Raw genomic sequence first — 24,450 nt, 5'->3', positions numbered from 1 at the left:
CAAATCAGGAAACCAAAGACCCAGTCAAGTGGACACATAAGATTAAACACCATACAGTAAACTCTCTAGACTAGGTACCACCATTAGTACTCACTGTATTGACAATTGGTTGGTTCTTTGTTTTCCTACCCAGGGATTATTTACTTAACATCAACTCTCAGCCATTTGGAAGCCACCACTCTTTTTCTGATGGTCTGTGCTCGAGATGGCGGCGGGCTCACAGCTGCCACCAATGCTGATGTCACCATCCACGTCATGCAGACCACGCTGGCTCCTGCAGAGTTTGAAAGGCCCAAGTACACCTTCTCAGTTTATGAAGACGTGCCAGAGGACACTCTCGTTGGAACAGTGAAGGCAAGAGAGTCCTTAAGTAAGTGCTGAGTTTTTAACACTGTCCCAAAATCCATGACTGTATATTTCCCTGTTTCATTAGGCCATAAAACCCTAAGTATTTCCTTCAATCCATACTAAATAAATGGGGAAACATACCCATTGGCCTCCTTATTGTAATTTTAATGTGGTTTCTGCTGATCCTTTTCTTTATAAGAAAATAATGGGTATTTTTTGAAAGAATGCTTGATGTAGTACATAATAATTATGGTATATAAAGTGTATCCACTTTAAATATTTTAATTAAAATGTATTTTTAATAACTGTCACCTACACACTTTGTGTAGCTTTTCAGCTAACCTATCTACAACCCGCTTTTACTACAGAGAGAGTGTGTCTTATTTAAGCATTTCCTTTTTTGCTACCAGTTTGAATGATGTAAGGCTTTGTGCTGGTCTAAATAGTAATTGAGCAGATATTCCTGCCTGGTTCCCTTGCCATGTCACACAAGTAGACAAGTCTGGGAAGGAAACTCCCTTTCTGAGAGCTGGTCCTTCTTGTCCTTCTCATCTTCCTCTTTCCACCTCTGTGGAGGGTATCTGTCATTCAGAAAGTGGATAGCATAGAAAAAATACTAACACAAATTTCACTTGACTTCCTCATAAAAGAAGTCTAAATTATTTTTTTAATGTGGTTCTCTCTTACTTAATGCAAGAAAGATGAAGAGAGCAATGGTGTACTTTCCCATTGTCCTCTGGCTGTTCCCTTTGGTCACTAAGCAGGGGTAAGCCCTGTACCTCGCCAGGCTTTATGAATGGGTGGAGATGTCACAGTGTTCTTCTCCAGGGTGGATCACGCTCTGCTTTCAGATGACACTACTTCAGCATATGATGTTTGTATGCTCTCTTCTTTTCCAGATTCCTCAGAAGCAATCACTTATCGAATTTCCTCTGGCGATCTGGAAGGCAAGTTCTCCATTCACAGATGGCTGGGCACTATCCGCACCCTGAAGCCTCTGGACCATGAAGCACAGCCCATGGTTGTCCTCACGGTCCAGGCACAGCTCGGCAGCTCCCCAGCCTGCAGCAGCACGGAAGTGAACATAACTGTGATGGACGTCAATGACAACCGCCCAGAGTTTCCCATAGCCTCAGACGAGATTAGGATCTCCCCGACCACTGCGCCTGGTACGGCCTTGTATCTTGCACGTGCGGTGGATAGAGACAGCGGGCTGAACGGACTGGTCCGGTATAGCATCGCAAATTCCCAACCAAGCGAATTCAGCATGGACTCAGGCCGTGGGGTGCTGTACCTCAGGGAGAGCCTGGGAAGCCACGGAGACTTCAGGCTGACTCTCGTGGCTAAGGACCAAGGTGTTCCTCCTCAGGCATCCCAGTTGGTACTCACAGTAGTAATTGAAAGCCAAGAACGAATCCCAGCCATAGCCTTTGAAAATTTGGTCTATCAGGTAGAAGTTAGTGAGTCTCTCCCACTGTCGACTCAAATCCTGCAGGTGCAGGCGTACCCACTGTCTCCGTGGCACCCGGCCTCAAAGATCATACACTCCCTGGCTGTCAGTGTGGACTCCGCAGTGTTCCGAATCCACCCTCACACTGGGTGGATTTATCTACGGCGACAGCTAGACTATGAATCTACACAGACATACAAGTTTAGAGTGTTTGCCCAAATCCCAGGGGACAGACTGCTGCAGAATGTGAGCGCTTTGGTGATTGTTCATGTCTTGGATGAGAACGACCACTCCCCGGCCTTCCTGAAAAACAAAGTGTTTTTGAACATCGAGGAGAGCCCTATCCCCCTAGGAGTAATAGGCAAAATGACAGCCATTGATGCTGACTCTGGGAAGAACGGACAGCTCTCCTATTTCCTTTTGACGGATGGAAAATTCTTCAAGATGAACCCTAACACAGGTAGCTGTTTGCAGCATTCATCTGTATTCTTAAAAATCAGAATAAAAAAAAAACACCCTCAAATCTTTAGCACAAGTGAATTTTAAACTTGGGTTTTGGCAAACAGTGTTTTACGGCAGTGCTGTGATTTTAAAATGAAGTTGACATTGAGAACAGGCTCACCTGTCCTGATTCTGATTTCCCCGCCCCCATCATACATCGCCAGTGCAGGCCCAGGCTGCACAATGTTTTAGTCAAAGATGGGTTGCATTCAGGACAAAGGTACCATGTCATTATAATGGCGTTGACAATTGCCAAGCACCCCTCTGCCCTGTCTTTACTCTCTCTGTTTAGACAGTTTAGAAGCATGGCTACTTCCTCTATGCTACAGTTGCCTTCTGTGTGCAGCACAGTGACCGGATGCTCAAGTTCATAGCCCAAGAGCAGTAGTGTGTGGCAGAGCTGTGCCACAGAGGCTTCACCAGCTAGGGCTGTGAGAGTATACTCCATGATGCTCGAACAGCGATGAGACTAGTTAGTGATATGATCTCAGAATGTATCCTGACCGGTAAGCAATTTGTGAGTGTTCGCCACCTCAGACCACTCTAGAGGCACGGTCAGAATTGTACATCATTAGTCCTATTAGTTTTTGTTTGTTTGTTTGTTTGGTTTTTTTTTTTTTTTTTGAGCTGGGGACTGAACCCAGGGCCTTGCGCTTGCTAGGCAGGCGCTCTACCACTGAGCTAAATCCCCAACCCCCATTAGTCCTATTGGAAGGCTTGTTTGGGGGGCCTCTCTTAGGAGGCCTCACCCCTGTCTGCTATATACTCTTCCATTAACCATCTCTCCAGTGCAATCCTGAAACCTGCTTTTTGTGCTCCTGCGCTTCTTATAAATCCAGTGCCTTATGTCTGGGGAGCCCTGATGCTCTCTGCTCAGGGCAAAGGCAAAATGGTTTGTTTGCACCTACTATTCTGTTTCCTGTATAGATATATCAAGAAAGTCAAGATATATTTTGTGAAACTCCATCAAGGTCACACTGGAAAGCAATTTACTGTGATCACAAAACCACTAGAAATATTTATGCGTCATTCTGGTAAAGAAAAAGAGGATCAAATGTTGATCATTGACACCTTAAATTAAAATATAAATTACTTTATAATTTATGTTAAATTAAATTAAATTTAAATAAAATAAATTAAATTATACCTAAACATAAAATGTGGCTAATATAAAATGCAGCAACATATGTTCCAGTAGTTGGAAAACAGACCTGTAGTTAAAGAAAGAGGCAGTCAGAGACGAGGAAAAACCACCCTGTGGATAATTTTCATGAAATAAAGCTTCATTTGCTAATTTAGATTTGGCGCTTTCAGAGTTACAGGTAGGAACTTTAAAAGTGCTGTTGCATGAATGATTTATTAAAACCACCATCATAATAAACATCATTTAAATATGGTTTATGAGGCTAATGTTACAGTAAATACTACGCTTAAGTTCACTGACTCAGCAACTCTCACCAGACCTGGACTTTCGCTTTCATTTTAGTCTTCTGTTTCCAAGGTCGATCCAAGGTCGTTGCATTTGGATTATGTGAGAAAATAGCTCGGGACTAGGAACTTTGGTGGCAACAGTCTCGTGAATTGGCAAGGAAGCCGGTGCTAGGCTGGGCAGGAAGAAAAGCCACGTGTGGCCTCTGCAGGCCCCTGGCAATGGGCACAGGCAGTTAGGAGTTTAGACTGACTCTCCATGCTGAAGGTGTGAGGGGATCTTAAGAGGTAGCACATTTCCAAGAAAGAATTACAAACTACGTTTTGAAAAGTATTGGCAGGGAAGTCACTTGGGAAGTCCCTGCCTCTTGCTGTACACACGTTTTGTGAGGCAAAAGAAACAGTGACATAGGTAAAAGGCATGTCGCTGTTCAGGAAATATGCTTTTCATGTTATCGCCAAGTAATGATATCAAAGGCAAATAATCTACAGCTTACAAAAATACCATAAAATGTTCATTTGTGCTTGCTTCAGAGAGCAGCCTGGACGTCAGCTGTGGGAGACTGGCAGGTGGATCTGAAAACCAAATCCAGAACTTAGGATGCACAGCTATGTGCTTTCTGTGTTCTATGGCACAGCAAAAGCAAGCATTATAAATCTTCCAAATCATAGGTTTCATTTTTTGGGGGGATACAAATAATTAATGGTGGGTAATTTGAAATACAAAGAATGATAAAGAAGTTTTCAAGTGATATTTTCCAGAACGACCTCAGAGATCATTTTGTTTTGAGGCAGAGTTTGGTTGGTCATTTATCCCAGAATGGCTTCGAGGTCATGATCCAACTGCCTCTGCTTCTCCAGCTACTGGGACTATAGGCACACACCACCAGAGCCGGCAGCAAGTTCTGTCAACGGTCACACAGAGCAGAATGGCTTTGTACGTGAATGGTCTTGAGGGTCAAAGCTTTCTCTTCCCGTGGATTATTTTGGATGTGTTCGTCACCACATGCCAGTATTCTAGCACGGTGCCTGTCTTGTTTTGCTGTCTTCCCAGGTGAGCTGATCAATTGGTCGGCATTGGATCGTGAGCACCAGGCCCATCATCACATGACTGTCCTAGTGACAGATCACGGCTCCCCACCACGGAATGCCACCATGCTGGTTTATGTCACAATTACTGACATCAATGACAACAGGCCCTTTTTCCCTCAGTGTCTCCCGGGAAAGGAATTTCACTTCAAGGTTTGTGAAGTAGTTTTGCAGGGAGTGCTTAATGCCTTCAGAGTCATTGGTTTTGAGCACCACCTTGTGGTCAAAGGTGTGAATTCACCAAGTCAGTCATGGTATGTCATTGCACGTATCCCAATGACATAGATTTGCACTTGTGCTTAGGAAGATGCTTAACAAGAAAGAAGCTGGCCGCGTGCAGTCTTCGATTAAAGGGAGTATAGTCCTGCGTATTACATGCAGACATGATGTCACCCCAGCGTCAGTCACACTGGCTCATGGGAGGACTGCTGCTGCTTTGCCTGCATCCCGGAGCAGAGCGCCTTAGGTGTGCCTGACGTGCAGTCATTCGGACGCTGCCTCAGAGTGTAGTCTTGAAACGAACCAGTGGGGGTTGTAAGCACACGCCCGACTGGTAATCCCACACGCATGACGCCATCGTTTCCTTTCCACATTTTGTGTGTTTATTATTTCTATAATAAATTACAATGCTGGTTCATGTACTTGGTAAGTGAATATATATTAAATAGGTGAATTGTATGTATAAAAACGCTTAGCACCGACAGATTTCCAAGCAGTGGGATTGGATGTTTACAGCCTGATGGAATGTGTGTGGTGAATAGCTCAGAAGGGTGTTGAGGAAGTTAGGGAATTTAAACCAATCTTCCAGAGCCAGAATTGAAGAACAATTCTGGCAAAGGGAACAGTGTTATTGTGATTTTTATTACAACACTACAATTCCCTGTGGTTTATATCTAAGACATTTGAGCTCCACCCATGATTTCATGATCACTCCTGGGAAATTCCTATTTACTGTGAGATCTATTTTCCGGGATAGAGGCAGATATTTCTGTTAGTTGGAACTGGAGCAAGTACCCTAAACAATAACCTGAGAAACGTTTGAGAGAATGCTAAATTCTTTAAGAATTTCAAAAAACAGAGAACGATTTAGTCTGATTTCAATGTAATTAATTTATTTGCATATTTGGTTCAAGCATTCCAGTTCAAATGCCTCAAACTGAACAAAAAAAAAATTAACAGATAAAGTGGGTTATTTTTGCGAATGTCTACCCATGTTCCTTTCCAATGGTAGACATTTGAGGGGTGTGCAGATTTTAGAATTGTTAGTCGGTGGTTGGTACAATGTGTTCTTTTGTTTAAGGACCTATTAATGCACCTTTTAAGGCTCCATCGACTCATCTGTAAGCTATTTGTCTCCATGACAGGCTTTGGAAGGTCAGCCAGTTAATACGCTGGTTACGACTATCTTTGCCAAGGATCTCGATGAAGGACTCAGTGCAGAACTTACGTACTCCATCTCTTCAGGTAAAAGCCAATATCTGTAGAGGATTATGGGCTTTAAAAAAACCCTCTGTCTCCTTTGAGGAAGATACCTTCTCTTTGATCACTCAGAATGCCCTAGACTACTTACAATATCAAACCAAATTGCAAACAAAACCCCATTGCCGTCTGTGGCAATCACTTTGTATTTAAGAACACAAAATAGAATGGTTTTAGTGGAAACCAGTAGCTGTGTCCCCATTCCCTAAATACAAACAACCCATCTTAAATGCATGACTTGTGAGAACCTCAAGCACAAGTCAACTTTTACTGATGGGAAAGAGGGAGTTAACAGACAAGAAGTGGTAATGGATGTGCTATGTCCTGGAGCACCCATGAGAGTATCTATGAAGATAGGATGAAAATAAGTCATGCCTACCTCTGTCATACCACAAGCCGTACCTCTCATACAGAGCACTTTATGGTGACTTCATTGGAACAGCCTTACTTTCTCTTAAAGTGCCTAGTCTTCTCTTTTCTTCCGGTATTTTTCTTTACTTGACACTGTGTTTGAGACCGTTTTAAAAGGCATCTTGTGCTTTATCTTGTTTGACACAAACTTGGGAAATCTAGAGGCAACCTTGTCCTTGCCGGAAGCAGAATTGATTCTCTTCATGGGAAAACCGAGAGCTATAAGAGCCGAAGCTGGAATTAATATGTCTGTAAACTTCCAGGGACCACTGGCATCACATGATGCTCACTAACCTTTCAGAGATGCTGTTCCAAAGGTCTCGGTCGCTGTAGTGAAGTCACAGAATTATCTCAGGCACTGGGTGGATTTGCTGCAGAGCTAAAGGAGTGTGGGTTTCAAGGCCATTGCTTGCCCAGATGTTTCCTTAACAGTGGGTAGTGAGCGATTGATATTTGCACTGTTGTCTGATTTTTTTCAAGGGGATCTCTTTAACTCCTTACATCAAGGTCTACACTTGTGAATGAATGTAGGGGATATTCTAGCAGAATACGTTTTAGATCTTTATGAAAAACTTGTAAAGCTTTGATAAAAGACGTGGAAGGCAAATTAAGTCAAAGGCTGTTTGTGTGCTATTCATGTTAGCAAAGCCAGTGGCCAAAAGAAAAAGGTATTTAAATGTCTATTTAGTGGCTTGGTCTATTTTCAGTTGAAATGTCAGCCAGTATTAGCTGAAATATGACAGTCTTGTCCTAAAGTCATAATAGAAGAGCTCAAAAAAAAAAGAATTGTCAAAACAGTGTCAAAAGGACAAATGGAAGATGTACCACCATAAGACTTCAATTCGTAAAGCTTTTGAAATGAAGACACCGTATGATGCACTAACAATACAGAACAGCTGACAAGATAGTTCACCTAAGTAGATTTCATACATAAAATGTAGAAAGCAGATGGACCATCAATGCATTACACAGATCTATTTTGTTACCCAGATGGAAAAATAAAATTACATATCTACCTTTTACTATACAAAATATGTCATATTTAAATGTCAAAAGTCTTAATTCTTACAGAAGAAAGTGTAAGAGGTTGATTATTTTATGTTAAGGGGAATATGCGACTTTTAAACAAACAAAAAGTTTAAAGATGTAGATGAGTGAAACTATATTAAAATTCAGAACCTCATAATATATAACGTTTTCCTGTTATAAGTCTCAGGTCATAGATTGGGGGAAAATGATTACAACCTTTGTAATGACACAGAGCTGCATTCAGCTTCATTAAGAATTCCTAAAGATCAGAAAGAAAGTGATTTAAAAGCCAAGCAAAGGATATTAGTAAGCAATTTTCAGCCAAGGGCACAGACAGTTTGAAGCATTGTCTCCTGAGTGTAGCGACTTTGAAGAACGGTGTACCAACCTTGCAGGGTACTTGTACTAGGTCCTGGAAGCAGCACTTCTGCTTGCTGTCCTGGAGCAGCTCATGTGTGCACAGAACGAGAAGGGGCAGAATACTTGTTCGAACTTTGGTTCACACACTCACACTCTCTTTGAGCAAGACGTGACCATGAAAATCTTCTACCTACAGCTTCAAATGCATCACCCTGGGCACATTGTGGCATTTATTTGAAGTCAACTCACTTCAGAGATAAGAACTCTACTTCAGTAGTGTCCTAGGGTCTGTCTCCATCCTTACTGGGGCTAGGACTTTGTCAGAAGGGTCATCATCTGCTTGGTAAGGAAGCAAGTTTTCCTGTCATGTTCCCTGTTGTCCACAAGGAGGCGCTATGATTTCTTCACATGCAAACATTGCAGATCTTTCTTCTTCTGGCACACTGGGGCGGAATATCTTCCTGTGGTCCTTGCTATGGTTAGTTACGTGCTTGAGGTCTTTGCATGACTTTTCTCTAATTTTGAGAGTAGTCGAAGAACATGAAATACCCATGAAAAACAATTGATGTGAAAACACACACACACACACACACACACACACACACACACACACAAGCTCACCCTCCACTTACACATGCACAAATACATATGCAGTCACAGAAGTGCACACTCAAAGTCACACATCCTCACAGATGTACATACTCACAAGTCACACATTCACACATATACTCATGCACACACATGCACATGCACATACATCATTTACATGCACACTGACACACAAACACATACATACACACTCATACTTACACATACATAATCACACACACACACGCACACACACATACACACGCACACACGCACACGGGGTAGGGCAGTGCTTTGACCCTGACATAAGACCTTTACCTGAAAGCTAGAAAAGCCATACTTCACATGTCTACGGTTCATTGAGTAGAGAATAGAGCACCCGTGCCAGGTAGGAAGGTGACTCTCCACAGGACAAAGTTGGAGCACAAGATCTAGAAGTGAACACCCACTCCTTTGTTTGTTCGTCTTTCAGACCCGCCATTCATAAAACACTGAAAATCATTCCATCTAAAAACTGACACAGATGTTCAGCATGCACGTCTGAGTGTCAGGCATGTTGTTTTTATGTGTGCACTCAGTTCTTTCTTTTCAAGTCTACGTGGGTTCCAGGACTGGAACTCGGCTCAAGCCTATGCAGTGAGCGCCTTGATCCACTGAGCTCATTTGCTGGTCCCCTGACTTTTAAATTAGCTTCCAGGAGGACGCTGGGAGCCATGCAGTCGAAGCATATAATGTGTATCATCCGTTTTCACCTTATCTCATTACTAAGTAAAGTCGACTACATTAGAATATAATAATGTAGCAGGATAAAAAATGTCATAGCAACGTGGATTTTTATCATTCACCAGAGCACTCCACAGGATCCCTGTGAGACAGAAATGAGCAAATGAAAATAGAAATCACAACTCATGTGTTTCAGGGCTGCTGGCTTCACACTCTAATTTCTCCACAGGCAGAAGTCCTTTTCTATTTACAGCCCTGAAGAGTAAGTGGACCGAGCTGGTTCGATGGCTGTGGAAACAGAGAATGGCTTTGTGTGCTTGGGCTTTGTCTGAGGTTTTCCTGTTGTCTGTAATAGTCAGATTTCATTGAAAATTATAGTCTGTGATTTAACTAGGGACACTGGGAGAATGAACTTAAATCACTTGTATTTATATGATCCTCTGATATATTTTGGTGTGTTTATCTATCTACTCACCATCTACTGAAAAGGCCTAGAAATCACAAATAACCCAGAAAGAGTGAGAACTCCCTCCCATGCAGATTGTGGTCTCTCAGAACTATTTTCACCAAAGGGAACCAGAAATGCATGGAGAAATGACAGATTTCAGATCTTAAACAGTAAATCTGTAAAAAACGTCTGCAGTACCGAGCATACAACAAAAAGGAATTGCTACAGACTACTGGGACTCTGAATAAACCCAGGGACGGATTATGAAAGGATCCCATTATTCAGTGATGAGATAATTTGAGTATCAGTAAAGAAAACAATGGTGATATGCTGAAACCCTCTCCTACACTGAGATGTTTTTCCAGTCTACAAAAAATAGTTGGTAGCTACAGAGACAGCTCAGTGGTTACAAAGATCTTGTTGCTCTTCCAGGGGACCCAAGTTCAATTCCTAGCATCTGCATCAATCAGCTCACAGCTGCTTGTTGTTCTGGATTAATGGGTTTCAAGTCCTCTTGTGGACTTGGCATAAACACACACACACAAGCACAAGCACACATGCACACACACAGTATTTGGAAATAAATGTCCTTTTATTGAAATATTCTTGTTAATAAAAAAAAGGGAAAGAATTTTGAGCTACCTACATCTACATGTTGGACCCCACAGATCTAGGCTTTGAGCCAGCAGGACCAACATCAAGACCAAAGGACAGCCAGCTATTTGACTCTGAAGGGAAACACACTCTTCTGTAAAGCACTCTCTCCAAAAATTCTACCCAAATTGGATCAGTTCTCCAGATCTACCTCCTGATCTGAAGCACTTCAAGGAAACATAAGTATTTAAGAAGAAGAGAAAGGAGTTAGGAAAGAATTAAGCTGGACATTGAAGATGTAACAACCAAATTTAGGCCATTCCTGATCCAGTCTCAACAAACAAATCTTAAAGGCAAACTGCATATGGATGCTAGAAATGTGTAGATGGTCACATTACAAAGCTCGGGATGGCCAGGCAGGATCTATCCACTGGATTATAGGCATGTACCACCACACCTCGCTACCTACTTTTTAAAATTTATGTGTATAAACTAAAATAATGTGTCCTGTCTATGTTTAAGCTGCATATAAAAATTAAATTGATATTAACTGTGCATCGACACATGTGTGTATCAGTACACTGTAAAGTGTGTGAGTAGGGTAAACAGCACCTCAAAGACCCTCAAGGAATTAAAACCTAACTAAAATTCTACAGCTCCTCAAACTCCCAAGAAATTTAAAGTAAATACATGCTCTGAAATATGAACACATTAACTGAATTCACCTCCATCTTCTGCTTTTTTGGATTAATATTGGTTTCTTCATTTGTGTGTATAGATTACCCTGCTCACTTTAAGATTGATGCAAACAACGGCGAAATAAGAACAACCACCATACTTTCCCATGACTACAGACCTTCCTACAGGATGACAGTCATCGCCAGTGACCATGGGGTGCCCCCACTTCAAGGACAGGCAATTATTAATATTCAGGTAATGTTCTCAATGTAAAAGGTAGAAGAACATTGAGAATGCCTTTTGATTTTTAAGCAAGTGAATATCATGAAGACATTCCCAGCATGTGGATCCTTTCAAGAGTATGCTGCACACAATGCTAACCTTCTTGATATTGTTTGGGAAAGTTAAATCTAAATAACTTTTGAACCAGTTGTGTATTGTTATTGGCAAGCCTTCCTTCACTATGTGGACATATGTGTGGGTGTTGGTGTGATGTACAGAAGGAGACTTTTTTCCTACTTATTTCTGATTGCAGTGTGTTGGTAAGGAGGACCTTGTATGTAAATGAATGGCTACTGGATAAGTCACATGGGCTTTTGAAAAAGTTTAAAGCATATAACAATTATTTGAGATCCACAGTGCAAAGCTTCACATTAACCAAACCATAACAACAGCAAGAAGGACACCAAGTCATGGAATATCTTTGTCATGGGAGAAAACTGCCTCTAGCCAGTCAAAATTAAGTTGACTGTGTATTGGCTGGCCTCTCTGTTAATCATATGATGCTAAGAAATGCCAAACAAATATTTACAGTATAAATATAAGCGTGTGTGTGAATAATAACAAAGAATTTGCTTCCCTAAGACTACTGTTTTGAAAATACATCTTTCATAATTAAAATGTTGGTTACAAGAAAAATTAATATGGCTGTGCCTTTAGGTTTTTGTCTTAACATGGACTCACTACTTCAGTGCCCAAAGGTCTCACTGTAGCTAGGTTGATCTCCAGGACTTGGGATAATTTGGAGAAATAGCTGTCCAACATTCATGTTGAAGAATTACCATGTACATTCCAGAAGAACCATGGCCTTACAAAACAGGCATTCGTGTACCACAGCAAGTTAAAAAGTGTACTCTACTTCTCTTCTTCTCTCCTGTGTAGAGCAAATTTTGTTTTTGATACATTTTAGAATTCTAATAAAGGGTGTTTTCTCAACAATTAACACATTTGTAAAACACAAGTGGAAATCAGCTTCTAACATTCAGTCATAATACATATTGATTTTTAACTGTTTGCCTCTGCTTTTAATAGCGATACTTGAAGCTAGTTTTACAATACTCCATAACAACAATTTTTTTTTGTTCTCATTTTAGGTGATACCACTCTCCAAAGGGAGGAATTTCATGTCTCAGAATATCCGACACTTAGTTATCCCAGAAAACACGAAGCCTGCAAAAATCATGAGCCTGACGAAGTCACCTGATCCCTTTCAACAGGACCATAGTGGAAAGTCTCACTTCAGTGTTGTTGCCGAGGACAAGGATGACCACTTTGAAATTGACAACTTGACAGGAGATCTATTCCTAACTAAGGAACTGGACTACGAAATGACATCTCATTATCTTATCAGGGTGATTTCTAAAGATCACAGCCAGAGCCCTGCCTGGAACAGCACCGTCTTCCTTAGCATTGATGTGGAAGACCAAAATGAGCATTCCCCATCCTTCCAGGATGAGTTCATTGTGATAAGCATAGAGGAGAATGTCCCTGTAGGGACTCTGGTGTATGTCTTCAATGCCAAAGATGGCGATGGCAGTTTCCTGAACAGCAGGGTACAGTACTTTGCAGAATCTAGCTACATTGGAACGAGCCCATTTCTCATCCACCCCTCCTCTGGTGCATTGGTCACTGCATCTCCCCTGGACAGAGAGAATGTTCCAACTTGCATTTTAACCATAACTGCATCTGATCAGGCTGTGAATGTGACAGATCGCCGATGGAGGTCCCTGGTAGCAGAAGTGGTGATTTTGGATGTGAATGACCACAGCCCCACCTTTGTATCCTACCCCATCACCTATGTGAGAGAGGATGCTGAAGTGGGTTCTGTGGTGCATCGCATAAGGGCCCAGGATCCAGATGTAGAGAAGAATGGAGACGTAGCATACAGCATCCTCTCAGGAAATGAGGACATGGTCTTCGTGCTAGACAGTTCATCAGGTACAGTGCTCCAGATGCCACTTCCGTGTTATTTTATTTTGCTCAATATTTTGTTATGCTTTGTTTGAGACGAGGTCTCATGCATCTCAGGATGACTTTAAAGTCACAATGTAGCTGGGGATGACACTGAAGTGCTCGTCTGCCTGCCTCTGCTTTCTGAGTAATAGGAGTGCAGGTGTAGCCACTATGCCCAGCTTTGTAGAAAGAAAATTTAACATGAGATCAACACTCCTAACATTATTATTTCTTGACTCTACTGTTCTTGACTGTGGACTCCGGGCTATAGAGTAAACTCTAAAAGTCACACTGTTTACTTGATCTAATCCATTTTTTTTTCTGATTTCCTCCTCTATACATCCAGACAAACACAGCTTCTCTTGATAGTTCTATAAGTGTGATTATTTTAGATAGCTTAGGCAAACGGAATCATGCTGTGTTTGTCTTTTTTTTTTTTTTTCCGGAGCTGGGGACCGAACCCAGGGCCTTGCGCTAGCTAGGCAAGCGCTCTATCACTGAGCTAAATCCCCAACCCCTGTGTTTGTCTTTTGAAGACTAGCTTGTTTCAGTCAGCACAATGCCTTCTAAGTCTAGACATGCCATCACACGTAACGAAGTTCCCTCATGGCTTTTCAGGACCGTTGCTTGCATGTATTTTCTATCTCCACTCATCTGCTGATAGACTTTTGAGTTATTTCTAACTTTGACTGTTGTGAACAGTACAGAAGTGAACTTGCCATTGTCTTTACCTCCCAGAGACCCTGATTTCAATTCTCTTTCATACATATCCAGAAGCAGTGCTGTTGGGATGTATAATTTAATTATAATTAAAAGAATCTTAAAACTGATGCAGCGTTTCTGGAAAGATGGGACTTTATGATCCTTTAGCTAATTTTGAAAATATTCTTGAGGAATTACCATACTGTTTTCCAATAGTGTGCAAGAGGATTGATTTCTCTGCATCCCTCCCAATTCTTCCTGTTTATTGATCTGTAATAGTGTCATGCCACCCCAGTAGTTGTTTTGTGATGGACTCTTCCTAGAGAAATCTCTCTCTCTCTCTCTCTCTCTCTCTCTCTCTCTCTCTCTCTCTCTCTCTCTCGCAATGCTACTAGAAGTAAAGCAAAGTGACCGTGTGCCACATCAAGATCATTATGCAATGCACCCTTGGATCCTGTAAGCCAGCATTGATCAGCATTTATCAGTAACTGGAGATAATATACAGGTTTTAATGGCTGAGTTCTTTGCTCATCAGGGGCTTTTCCCCCCCACATCAGTTGTATTGTTTTAATTTTTACATCAGCATTTACTCAAGGTCATTCACTCTGTACAAATGTCACTCACTGCCAGTTCAGAGCTCTTGCTGTCACTGTGTTGACAGATGCCACCCACTATGCTTTTAAAAAATGTGATGTGATCAAAAAATATACACAAAATATCAACCCTGTGACTTTGAAAATGAGCTTTTCTTCATGTGGTTGTTGAGGACATTTAAGAAACTTAGGGATTACAATCTAATTGTCTATAGAATAGTGATTTCAAGGCGAGGGACCTAAGGCGTTCGGATCTCAGATGTGAACTCTTTGGCCATCTGTGAGGAACATTATCTGGAATGAGAGTCATCGTGTCAGGTTTGGAAGTTGCGAGCATAGTTGGCTCCATTCTGTTGGGATATTTTATCAGTGCAGTTCTCAAACCCTGACATGTGGTTCCCTTCTGAGGCTCACATGAACACCACCTAAGTGCCCAGCTGACAGGAGATTCTCCAGATGCAGGCTGATGGTTTCTGCAAGAGCTGTGGCTCTCCTCAGCGCTGATTTAATGGTACTTTAAATGCTTTCCAAGATGCCCAAAAAGGTCTGTTTCAGCCTGTTAAAAAGGAAGAATAAACTTGAATTGTGTCTTAGTAATGCTGGCCTCATGAATCTTGAACGATTACAATGGCTATTTCTTTGAGGTATTTTTCAAAGGCAAAGAAAAAATGACAATTGCAGAACGCATCCATGTGAGACAGGAGTTTTTTCCCTCTTACAAGACTCATGTTTCTAATAAAAATAGGTGGCACAGTGAGTTTTCCTATGGCCTCAATGTATCTAAGGACGAATAATTATTAAACAACTACCTTTAAAATCTGACCCAATATCTAATTATTTGACGAAAATATTAGGGAGGCAATCATCAATCCTAAAAGAAATGTGCAAGTTATTATTTTATAAAGGCTGTGCATAAAACACTGCACACAACGGAGTTATGTGGTTCGATACAGTAGGAAGGAAAGGTGGGTTTTTTTTGCGATGTTTATTGTCTGTGTTGTAAAACATTGTCTGTGTTTGCCCTTTATTGTTATTAATGCAAGTGGCAGGTAACTAAGAGTCCATACAACAGACGGTAACTCTAACAGAAATCAGATGTCTGAACAGTGGCTTCCTATGCACATTTTTATAACTTGACTATTTCTAAGAATGCCATGCATCCCAGACCACATGCTATTAGTATCATAGATACTTTTGAAGGCGAGGGAAATGTGGTGTAGAAAGTGACTTTGCTGTAGGCCTCTCAGTAGATAGTATATCGTACAGGATAGACTCTTAAAATTTTCATTTGTCTTTGCAGCTTAAATTGACTTAAATTGACTAAAAATGTTAACTTTTCATTGTAGGTAATATGCAAATATGAAGATGGTCCAATACATTTCATTCTCTTTTTCATGATTCATTCACTAGCCAAGAGAAGTGAGTTTTCAGTCACATAATGTGACGTAGGCTGTGCTAGAGTAAACAGAATTAATGCAAGCACCATCCACAGCCCGCTGTGTCTTCTCTCTCAAAGCAGGCTTGCTGAGGACAGCTTGTCCTTTGGATTACGAAGTGAAAGCTCAGCATATCCTGACCATCATGGCCCAGGATGGTGGCACGCCGGCACGTTCTTCATCCCAGACTCTGACAGTCACCGTCCTTGATGTAAATGACGAGACACCGGTATTTAAGCAACTTCTATACAAAGCTTCAGTTAAAGAAAATCAAAGTCCGGGGGCGTTTGTCACAAGGGTTGAAGCTGAAGACACGGATTCAGGTAATCTGGAAACTAGGCAATAGATGCTAAGATAAAAGCATGTAAGAGTTATAGTTAATATCAAATGGTAGTTACGGGAGAGAGAGGCCTATGAGAGAGACAGATAGCACAGCAGGAAAATGCTAGCCAGGGAGCCCGACAACCTGAGCTGGATTTCTGGAACCCATGATGGAAGACGATAAATGGTTCTTGCATGTTCTTCTCAGACCTCCGTGTGTGTTATACACCACATGCATGCATGTGCATATGCACAGGTGCACGCACACTAATAGTAAATGCATTAAGGAAAATAAAAGTTATGGGGACATAAAGTTACTACTTACCTCAAGTATCCAGTATTTTCAGCAACACACATGGAGCGATGCTGCCCGGTTTTGTCTAGCATGCGTTTGTATTAATCTTTATTATTATCCAGAGTGGCATCTGCCTAATTAACATATAATTTATTGGTTTTACTGGTATAGCAAACAGAGGTACCCACACGGTCACATTTATCTCAGAGCACTGGATGCACCGAGCACGAGAATTCTAGTGCTTCTTTATCTCCTCAGTGTAGGACAGGAGCTCTGTAAGGGCTGTAGAGCTGGCGTCAGACAGCCTAGGTGTGACTCCCAGAATTATCTCTTTCTGAAGCTGTGCAACTTGGAAGGAGTTCCTAACCATCCCCTCTCTGTTCTCCTTGTCTGTAAAGTGGAGGCAGTTGTGGTGCTTAATATGTTGCCCTAAGTTTGAAAGTATGTACATGTGTTATAAGCATGTGAAAAGAAAGATAAATATCTGACACAGTAAACAGCAATGTTAACTCCCATTTTACGCTTACAATGAACACAGAAGAGAGACTTGCAAATCTAAAATGCACAGTTACAGTGGCTGGGAATTCATGAACATCACTGAGGCTCTTTCGATGTCTAAGGCACATCAATTAAGTGATTGTTTGTTTTTATTTTAAACTCAATAGTGATAATGTTGTCAGTGTTTCAGTGTTTTGCTAGTAACAGCACTTTCTGAGTTTTCCCATCAGAACTAATGCAAACCATTCAATTAGCCACTCACGTTTGTAAAATTTGCACTTAATGAATACCGTAATGTTTCCACAGCACCGACAGTGCTAACAATGGTGCTTCTCCCCTAAATGTTGATCAGAACAGTAAAAGATTTATTTAGCTTTCAAACTACGTTCTATGTTGCTCCGCTCTTCTGATCCCTTGGGAAATACCACTGTGCAACGATGATCCTTTGATGTGAATTTGTCTAAGATGCTAGGGACACTTTTCAAGGGCGCACGTTATTTTCCCTCTTTGACCAGAGAGGGGCAGTGTGATCAAAGACTTTTCCTCACTGTACTCAGAACGGAGCATGCTCACAGCTGCTCTCAGCCTCTACTTTGAAGTTAGCTCTTTTCCAGCCCTATTTGCTTTAGGGTGACCTAGGAACAATGGGGAGCATGCGCGGTTCACAGTGGTCCTAGTTCAGCAGTGATCTGGTCCCAGTTGCAGACACCAGCAGGAGCCTCCGCAGGACTGCTAGGCTGAACCCACAGCTGACGAGCCGCTTAGCAACCTGCCATCGTTTCCCCACTTGGCCACACCTCGTTAATTTTATTTTCTATACGGGATTCTACTAAAGAAAATTCTTTTTCTTTTATGTTTGAGAAGAGGGAACTTTTTATTCCTCTCCCCTCTGAATTTATTAACAAGACTGCCATAAACAAATCCTCCCCCCCCTTCTTTTTGCTATAAAGTTAATCTTACTATTTTGTGAGCTCTTGATTATATTTGAGTTGAAACCTTATCATTGTGGAGATCAAAGTTACAACTGAAAATGTAGATGCACAGTTACATTCATGGATGTTTGACGTACAACTTAACATCCTCCCAAACTTTATCCAACCTTGCATGTCGTGAAGACGGTTTCAATTACTGAAATGCTTGCTTTCTGTTTTAAATAATTGATGAAAATTAATTTTATTTTAGAATTTCATACAAGTTCCTTATTTACTACGTTTTTAATGAAGTTAGCTAGATCTGTTAAGCAGGTGTTTTTGTAAATACATATGACTCTGGGTGTGTGTGTGTGTGTGTGTGTGTGTGTGTGTGTGGGCTTGTGTGTGAGTGTGTGAGTGTGAGGGTGTGTAAGTGTGTGTATGTGGGAGTGTGAGTGTGTTTGTGTGTGTGTGAGTGTGTGAGTATATGTGTGTGAGTTTGTGTGTATTGGGAGTGTGAGTGTGTGTGAGTGTGAGTTTGTGTGAGTGTGTGAGAGTATGAGTGTGTGTCTCTGTGTGTGAGTGTGTAAGTGTATGTGTGTGAGTTTGCGTGTGAGTGTGTGAGTATGAGTGTGTGTTTGTGTGTAAGTGTGTGAGTGTGTGAGTGTGTGAGTGTGAGTGTGTATGAGTGTGTGAATGTATGTGTTTGAGTTTGTATGTGAGTATGAGAGTGTGAGTGTATGTGTGTGTGAGTGAGTGTGTGTGTGTGTGTGTGTGTGTGTGTATTTGAAAATATTTTCTCTGGATCTTTTTTCTTTTTGTGTTTTCTTTTCCTCTTTTCCCTTTTTGCACTTAGTGGGTTAAAACAATGAAACAGGATTATGCATGAGAATTAAATGACGTACTCCAGATTTTAACATAACTGGCATCGGGTTGGAATTTATGAATGGTTTACTTTATAGTATGTATTAAAGAAATACTATAGTGTTACTTAATACCAGAGAGCTGAGCATATGTGTTCTGGCATTCTAGAATGCAGAAATTTTGAAACGTAGGCACTCAGTGCTGTTTGGCATTCAAAGTCCAAAGGGATTTGAATGTTTATATTGTGTGACTCACTCTAAATCTAGCAGGTTTTTTTTCTTGTATTAAAAGGAAAAAAGCCCAACTACTAGATTTTAACTGAGGTATTAAAATTTTCCCAGCATTTGGTCCCCCAACAAGAGCTCCATTGTTAGTGTGCAAAGGTGACTGTGGCTGCCTTCTGCTCCCTGGAGGAGGAGGCACCTCACAGGGCAGATGCTCACAGGGCAGATGGCTTTGGGTTATGGCACTGGCTCGGTAGTGGTGAAACACGACCCTTTAGCAAAACAGTGTTGGCCAGCAAGATGGGAGTTTCTATTCCATGCAAATGTCCTCTGTACCCAGTGTCATCCTGAATAAACTACATATGGTCTCCAGACAGGAATTTCTCTCTGTGTGAGGTAAAGCTGCACCCTTCAAACCCACTCTTGGAGTCAGAGCGAAGCACAGCATTTCATTGACTCTAATTTGGACACCACTATTCATAATACGCATCTAACACCAGATACGTAAAATGTGGGCGGAAAGATGTTTTAGAATGAAGGGAGGAAGTTAAAATAGGAATTCCTTACCTCTCAGCCTTTGGAGTACTGTCAGGGTTCTCCTCATGAGAGCCATTATGTACACTGTCCAAGAGAAGTCCTACATGTGCCCATTAAATCAAAGGACAAAGAGGCCACCACCACCATCATCATCATCATATGGGCAAGAAACCAGGCATCTTGGGCACATCTTAGGCATGTGAGCTAGGCTTACCTATCACTGAGCTTCATCCCCATCCCTAGATACTAAAATATCCTAACGTATGGCCTTTTGTGATAACTTCTCTCAGTAGCAGACAGAGAGCTGGCTATTAAGTTTTTAATGTATCGTGGTATCTCTCCTGCCGGGCAAGCATAATGTCACCTTCTTTATAAAGATGTATTTCCTCTGGCCGTCCACAGTTGCTCATAGGAACTCTGCTGTAGTTGCTCATCCGTTTGCTTTCTGAATCTTTACCAACAGCCCTTGCTGGCTTTAGGTTCATCCCATCCCAGAGGTGCATTAGAAAGCTATGGGGTTCTAGCACCAGTCGGTCTTATTCATTCTCTCCCTGATTCCAGCAACTTTCATTTTTTGACGGTGTTCTAATAGAGGCATCTAGAGGGGATTAGGCCATGGGGAATGTCAAATCTTGAATTTCCCAATCTGAGGCTGTTGCTAGAGGAGCCTCTGTAACATGTTAAATATAGGCTAAGTCTACTTCTTCTAACCTCTTACTAACGTCCTGTTGGCCTTCTGTTGGTGTGTGGTTGACCCACACTCCGTAGATTTTTCTCTGTATGGATTCCAACTACAAGTGCACTTATAGAAAGGGGTAAATGAATAAAGACCAGCTCTTCTCTCACTCATGCTGAGAGAATCTTCATTAAAACTCTGGTCTAAACTCTGACTTCGTTGGATTTGCTATCTCCCTTCCCCACTACAAACTTGGATTTAGTATATTTTGCTTTCCTTCAGCCCAGATTCTTATAGTAGTGAGAGATCCGATGTAGGCACTCAATCAGTACTTTTGACGTCATGATCTGAGAAAGCAAAGCCCGTGAGTTGTCATTGAAATTATATTAATTTTCTTATTTATTTATCCCCCCCAACAATAAGTGAAGCACATCCCCCTTTGGCTTTACAAATGCCTGAGGATGTGGGCATTGTGACCTAGTTAGAGAATAAAATGATATGTATTATTCCAAGTAGAAAGAAAATGCTAGTAAGTCTTCACAAGCCAATGTTATATTCTGCTTTAAGACACAAGTCTTTCTAATGTAGTTTCAATTGGTTTTATATATATTCCCCAAGTTTGTGTTAACACGGATTATTATCTATAACCTGGGTTTCCATTTTGCTGCCCACCACACTGCAGACTCTGGCTGTGGGTGTTAGTGAACTTTTGCATCCCTTTGTCTCTATTGTGTATCTGCCATTCAGTGCAGGTCAAGTCTTCAAGAACATTTATCTTGAGGCTCTCAGAGTAGATTGGCAATCTTCTATGAGTCAAGCTGCCAGGTTTAAAACTTGAACTTGTAATTCGCTTTCTGTAAATTATACTGACATTTGGTTCCCTAACCACTTTGAGTCTTTTAATGTTCACTTCATCATAGTCCAACCCAACTGGTTGGTTATCCATTCAATCACAAAAGTGATGATTTGTGGGTATTTTATCTCTCCTGTGATAAGACACTAGCACTCTATTCAAGGACAAAGAGGCCAGCTTCCATGATATGCAAGACCCTCTCCTTGTGACAAATGTTCTTGCCAGTAATGTTCAGCCAAGCATATTAGATGCCACAATAATGTTGCTGGACAGTTGAGTAAGCAAGGACAAAGTATGAAGGTTGGGGTGAGGAGTGAGAGAGGAGTCTGGAAGCAGCTACCGCTTAGATTCAAAATGAGAAGTTTTGGAACTCAGAGGACTGACTCTAGGAGGAGGGACCTTGCAGAATCTGGAGTTAAAAGGACAGAATTCTGCAGAATCTGGATAGTTAAATGGACAGAATAGCACTGCTGACACAATGTGCCACTAGAAAGAAGAAAATCCAATTTCTCTCCCTTTAAAATACTTATTTATTTCATGTGTTTTGGCTGTTTTGCCTGGTTGTATGAACATTCATGATGCGCGCATGCACGCGAATGAAGAAGAGGGCATTTGGTCACCCTGGAGTTGAAGATACAGATCGTTGTAAGTAGCTATGTAGATGCTCAGAACCGAACCTAGGACTACTGCAAGAACAGCATGTGCTCTTAACTGCTACGCCATGTTTCCAGCCCCTTTCCTTTGGACCTTCAGCCTCCTTCCCGTGTCCCTTTGTGACAAGTTTTGAAGATGATCTTGGAAGAAGTCACTGGGCAAAGGAGAGGTGTGGTCTCAGACTCTTGTCATAGGCCAGAACATGCAAGCATAGGTTTAGACTTGAGACAGAGTGGTTTCAGCATTGTCCTAAAAACAGTGAAGGAAGAACCAACAGGAAATAGCAACTCTAGAGGATAAAAGCAAAATGAAGCTCAGTTCAGAGAGCAGAAAGGAAGGGGAACAGGTATATAGCAAGGGTGTGAGTCGTGGGAAGACTTGGAGGCATAAGCAGGATCCGCATCGTAAGGGACTTTGCAGATGTTGGGGAAGTGTGTGGATTTTATTTTGAGTGCCTCTATTTTCTTCCTTCTTACTGGTTAACTCCTGTTCATCTTCATAGTCCCACAGAAAGCATCTCTGCTTAGCCAGTCATGTCATATAATGTAGAATTATACTTGCACACTTGTGTGTACTGAGCGCTGTGCTATAAGCCTTGTGGAGAGACAGACTTTGTGGTCTGTGTAGTACTCACTACATTTTAGTCGCCTGCCCGTTCCCTTAGAATCCTGCCTGCTTAACTGAACAAAACAATGAACATGCTATTCATTCTCTGAACCTACTTCCTCCTGCAGTTTATCACACCACTCTTTGTAGCTTGGATTTATTGTATAACCACACAAAGGAGCTCTACAGACCAAGATATTTGTCCTAATATTTTTCTGGGCCTATCAATAAATGCACATGGATAATTGAGCACAAGGGGAGAGGGGAAGAAATGAGGGAAGAGAGGAATGAATGAATGAAGAATGGATGGAAGGAAGGGAGGGAGGGAGGAAGGGGAAAGGAAGGAAAGTGTTAACTAAACAAATAATTGAAGTTCAATACAGATGCCTGATGTCACCTGGAGTCAGTGATGAGGAAAAAGTGAGTGGAGTGTGTGTTCAGCTCTACCCTATCCATCAGAGTGAGATGCTAGTTACACTATGGCCAGAGTAAGCCATTTTCATCTCACTCTGGAAATGTGGAGAAAAATATGACATATAGAAACAACAAGGGGTTTTATCTCAATAACAGAGAGTCTGCCTAGCATGAGACCCTGCATTCCACACTGAGCACCAAAACAAATAACTGGACAAGTTATTTTTTGTTTACTCCTCTTCCTATGTGTTTTGCTTCTGTTTTCTTGTTCCTTTATGCCTTTTTAAGATATCAGTTAGGATGTGATAATATCATGGAGAAGCTAAGTAGGTAAGAACTAAAGATAACCAGTAGGTTTTATAATCAGAAAAGCATTGCTCACAGCAGAAAGAATAGCTGGACGTGGGGGAGTGACAGTGCTTTGAAGTTGGCTTCTGAGAGTAGACAGCATCCTTAAAGGAAATTAGGCAATAATGAGGACTTAATTCTTATTGTTTAAGAAGATTAAAAAAATAGAAGGAAGACTAGAAGCTTCAAGAAAATTCCAAGCCAGAACAATTGAAGAGTTGCTTCTGCCATTAAGAAGTGCAGGAAGAAGTTGATTTGAAAATAGATCCGGATGATAGAGGAACTCAAATATTTTTCTTCCTGGGAAACACAAAGGAGCCTATGAGAGTGAGCCAGTATGTGTTTGGTGGGAGGCCTTACAGAGGAGCTGTCACTGAGGACAATCACAGATGATGGTGCCACTTCTGTGGCCTTAGCCTGTGTTGTTGGGGCCTTCTCTTCATTTCAGCATCTATTGAGCAACGAAAGGCCCTGTTGGGAATCTTCAACCAAAAGTCACAAGACATGGGGAAGAGGCAAGTTTGATGGTGTGATACTCAGAGGGAAAGAAAGTCACTGGGGAGGGGCGCTCTCAAGGGGCATCAGGAAGAAGTCATGGGGCTGCAGGTATTGAGGGCTGATATCAGGTAGTGTTACATGCACACAGAAGCAACTGGACACACACACACACACACACACACACACCTTCATTATATGTGTCTCATGAGGAAGATTGCACTAAATATCTGCAGACAAAGGCTTCCAACTTGCTTAGTAAGGTAATGGGATTAGACTAAGCCATCTCTATTTCTCTTCTATTTTCTTATTCGCTTGTTTGTTCTGGACAATTACGAGGGTGTGAGGAGGGATAAGCAAGTAACTACTTACAACCACAAGAATGGGAGGAATTATTCTCACAGAGCATAACAGTGTGGTGTGGCGCTTCTCCCTGCAGATAGGAGGCCGACGGCTAGGTTAAACACAAAACAAAGCTAGAATAACCACAAGCCGCTCTGTGGGCCTGCCGCCTGAGGTTGAGAATAAACACAGTCTTACAGCTGAGCACAGACTTTTTAAATAGAGGCCAATCTACAGAAATTGTCATCTGCCCCGCAAGTTCACAATTAGTCATTAAATCACAATCAGGGCTGTTAGGGGGAGTAATTAGGACTACGTTGTGG

The 24,450-nt window shown here is 41.6% G+C and overlaps 1 protein-coding gene across 1 annotated transcript in view; it reads left to right on the top strand.

Annotated features, from left to right (window-relative positions):
- Dchs2 (dachsous cadherin-related 2) overlaps positions 1-24,450 on the top strand; it is a 204,819-nt gene that overhangs the window by 135,891 nt on the left and 44,478 nt on the right. Inside the window, exons 4-10 of the mRNA XM_032898182.1 lie at positions 134-370; positions 1,248-2,258; positions 4,782-4,969; positions 6,181-6,280; positions 11,227-11,381; positions 12,500-13,343; positions 16,173-16,412. Of these exons, the coding sequence (XP_032754073.1) occupies positions 134-370; positions 1,248-2,258; positions 4,782-4,969; positions 6,181-6,280; positions 11,227-11,381; positions 12,500-13,343; positions 16,173-16,412 (2,775 nt within the window). The remainder of the gene's footprint in view (positions 1-133; positions 371-1,247; positions 2,259-4,781; positions 4,970-6,180; positions 6,281-11,226; positions 11,382-12,499; positions 13,344-16,172; positions 16,413-24,450) is intronic.

The sequence above is a fragment of the Rattus rattus genome, chromosome 3 (genome assembly GCF_011064425.1).
Source record: "Rattus rattus isolate New Zealand chromosome 3, Rrattus_CSIRO_v1, whole genome shotgun sequence".
NCBI classification, from domain to species: Eukaryota; Metazoa; Chordata; class Mammalia; order Rodentia; family Muridae; genus Rattus; species Rattus rattus.
Note: the sequence above shows the minus strand (reverse complement) of the source record. Positions and strands in the feature narration are given on the sequence as shown.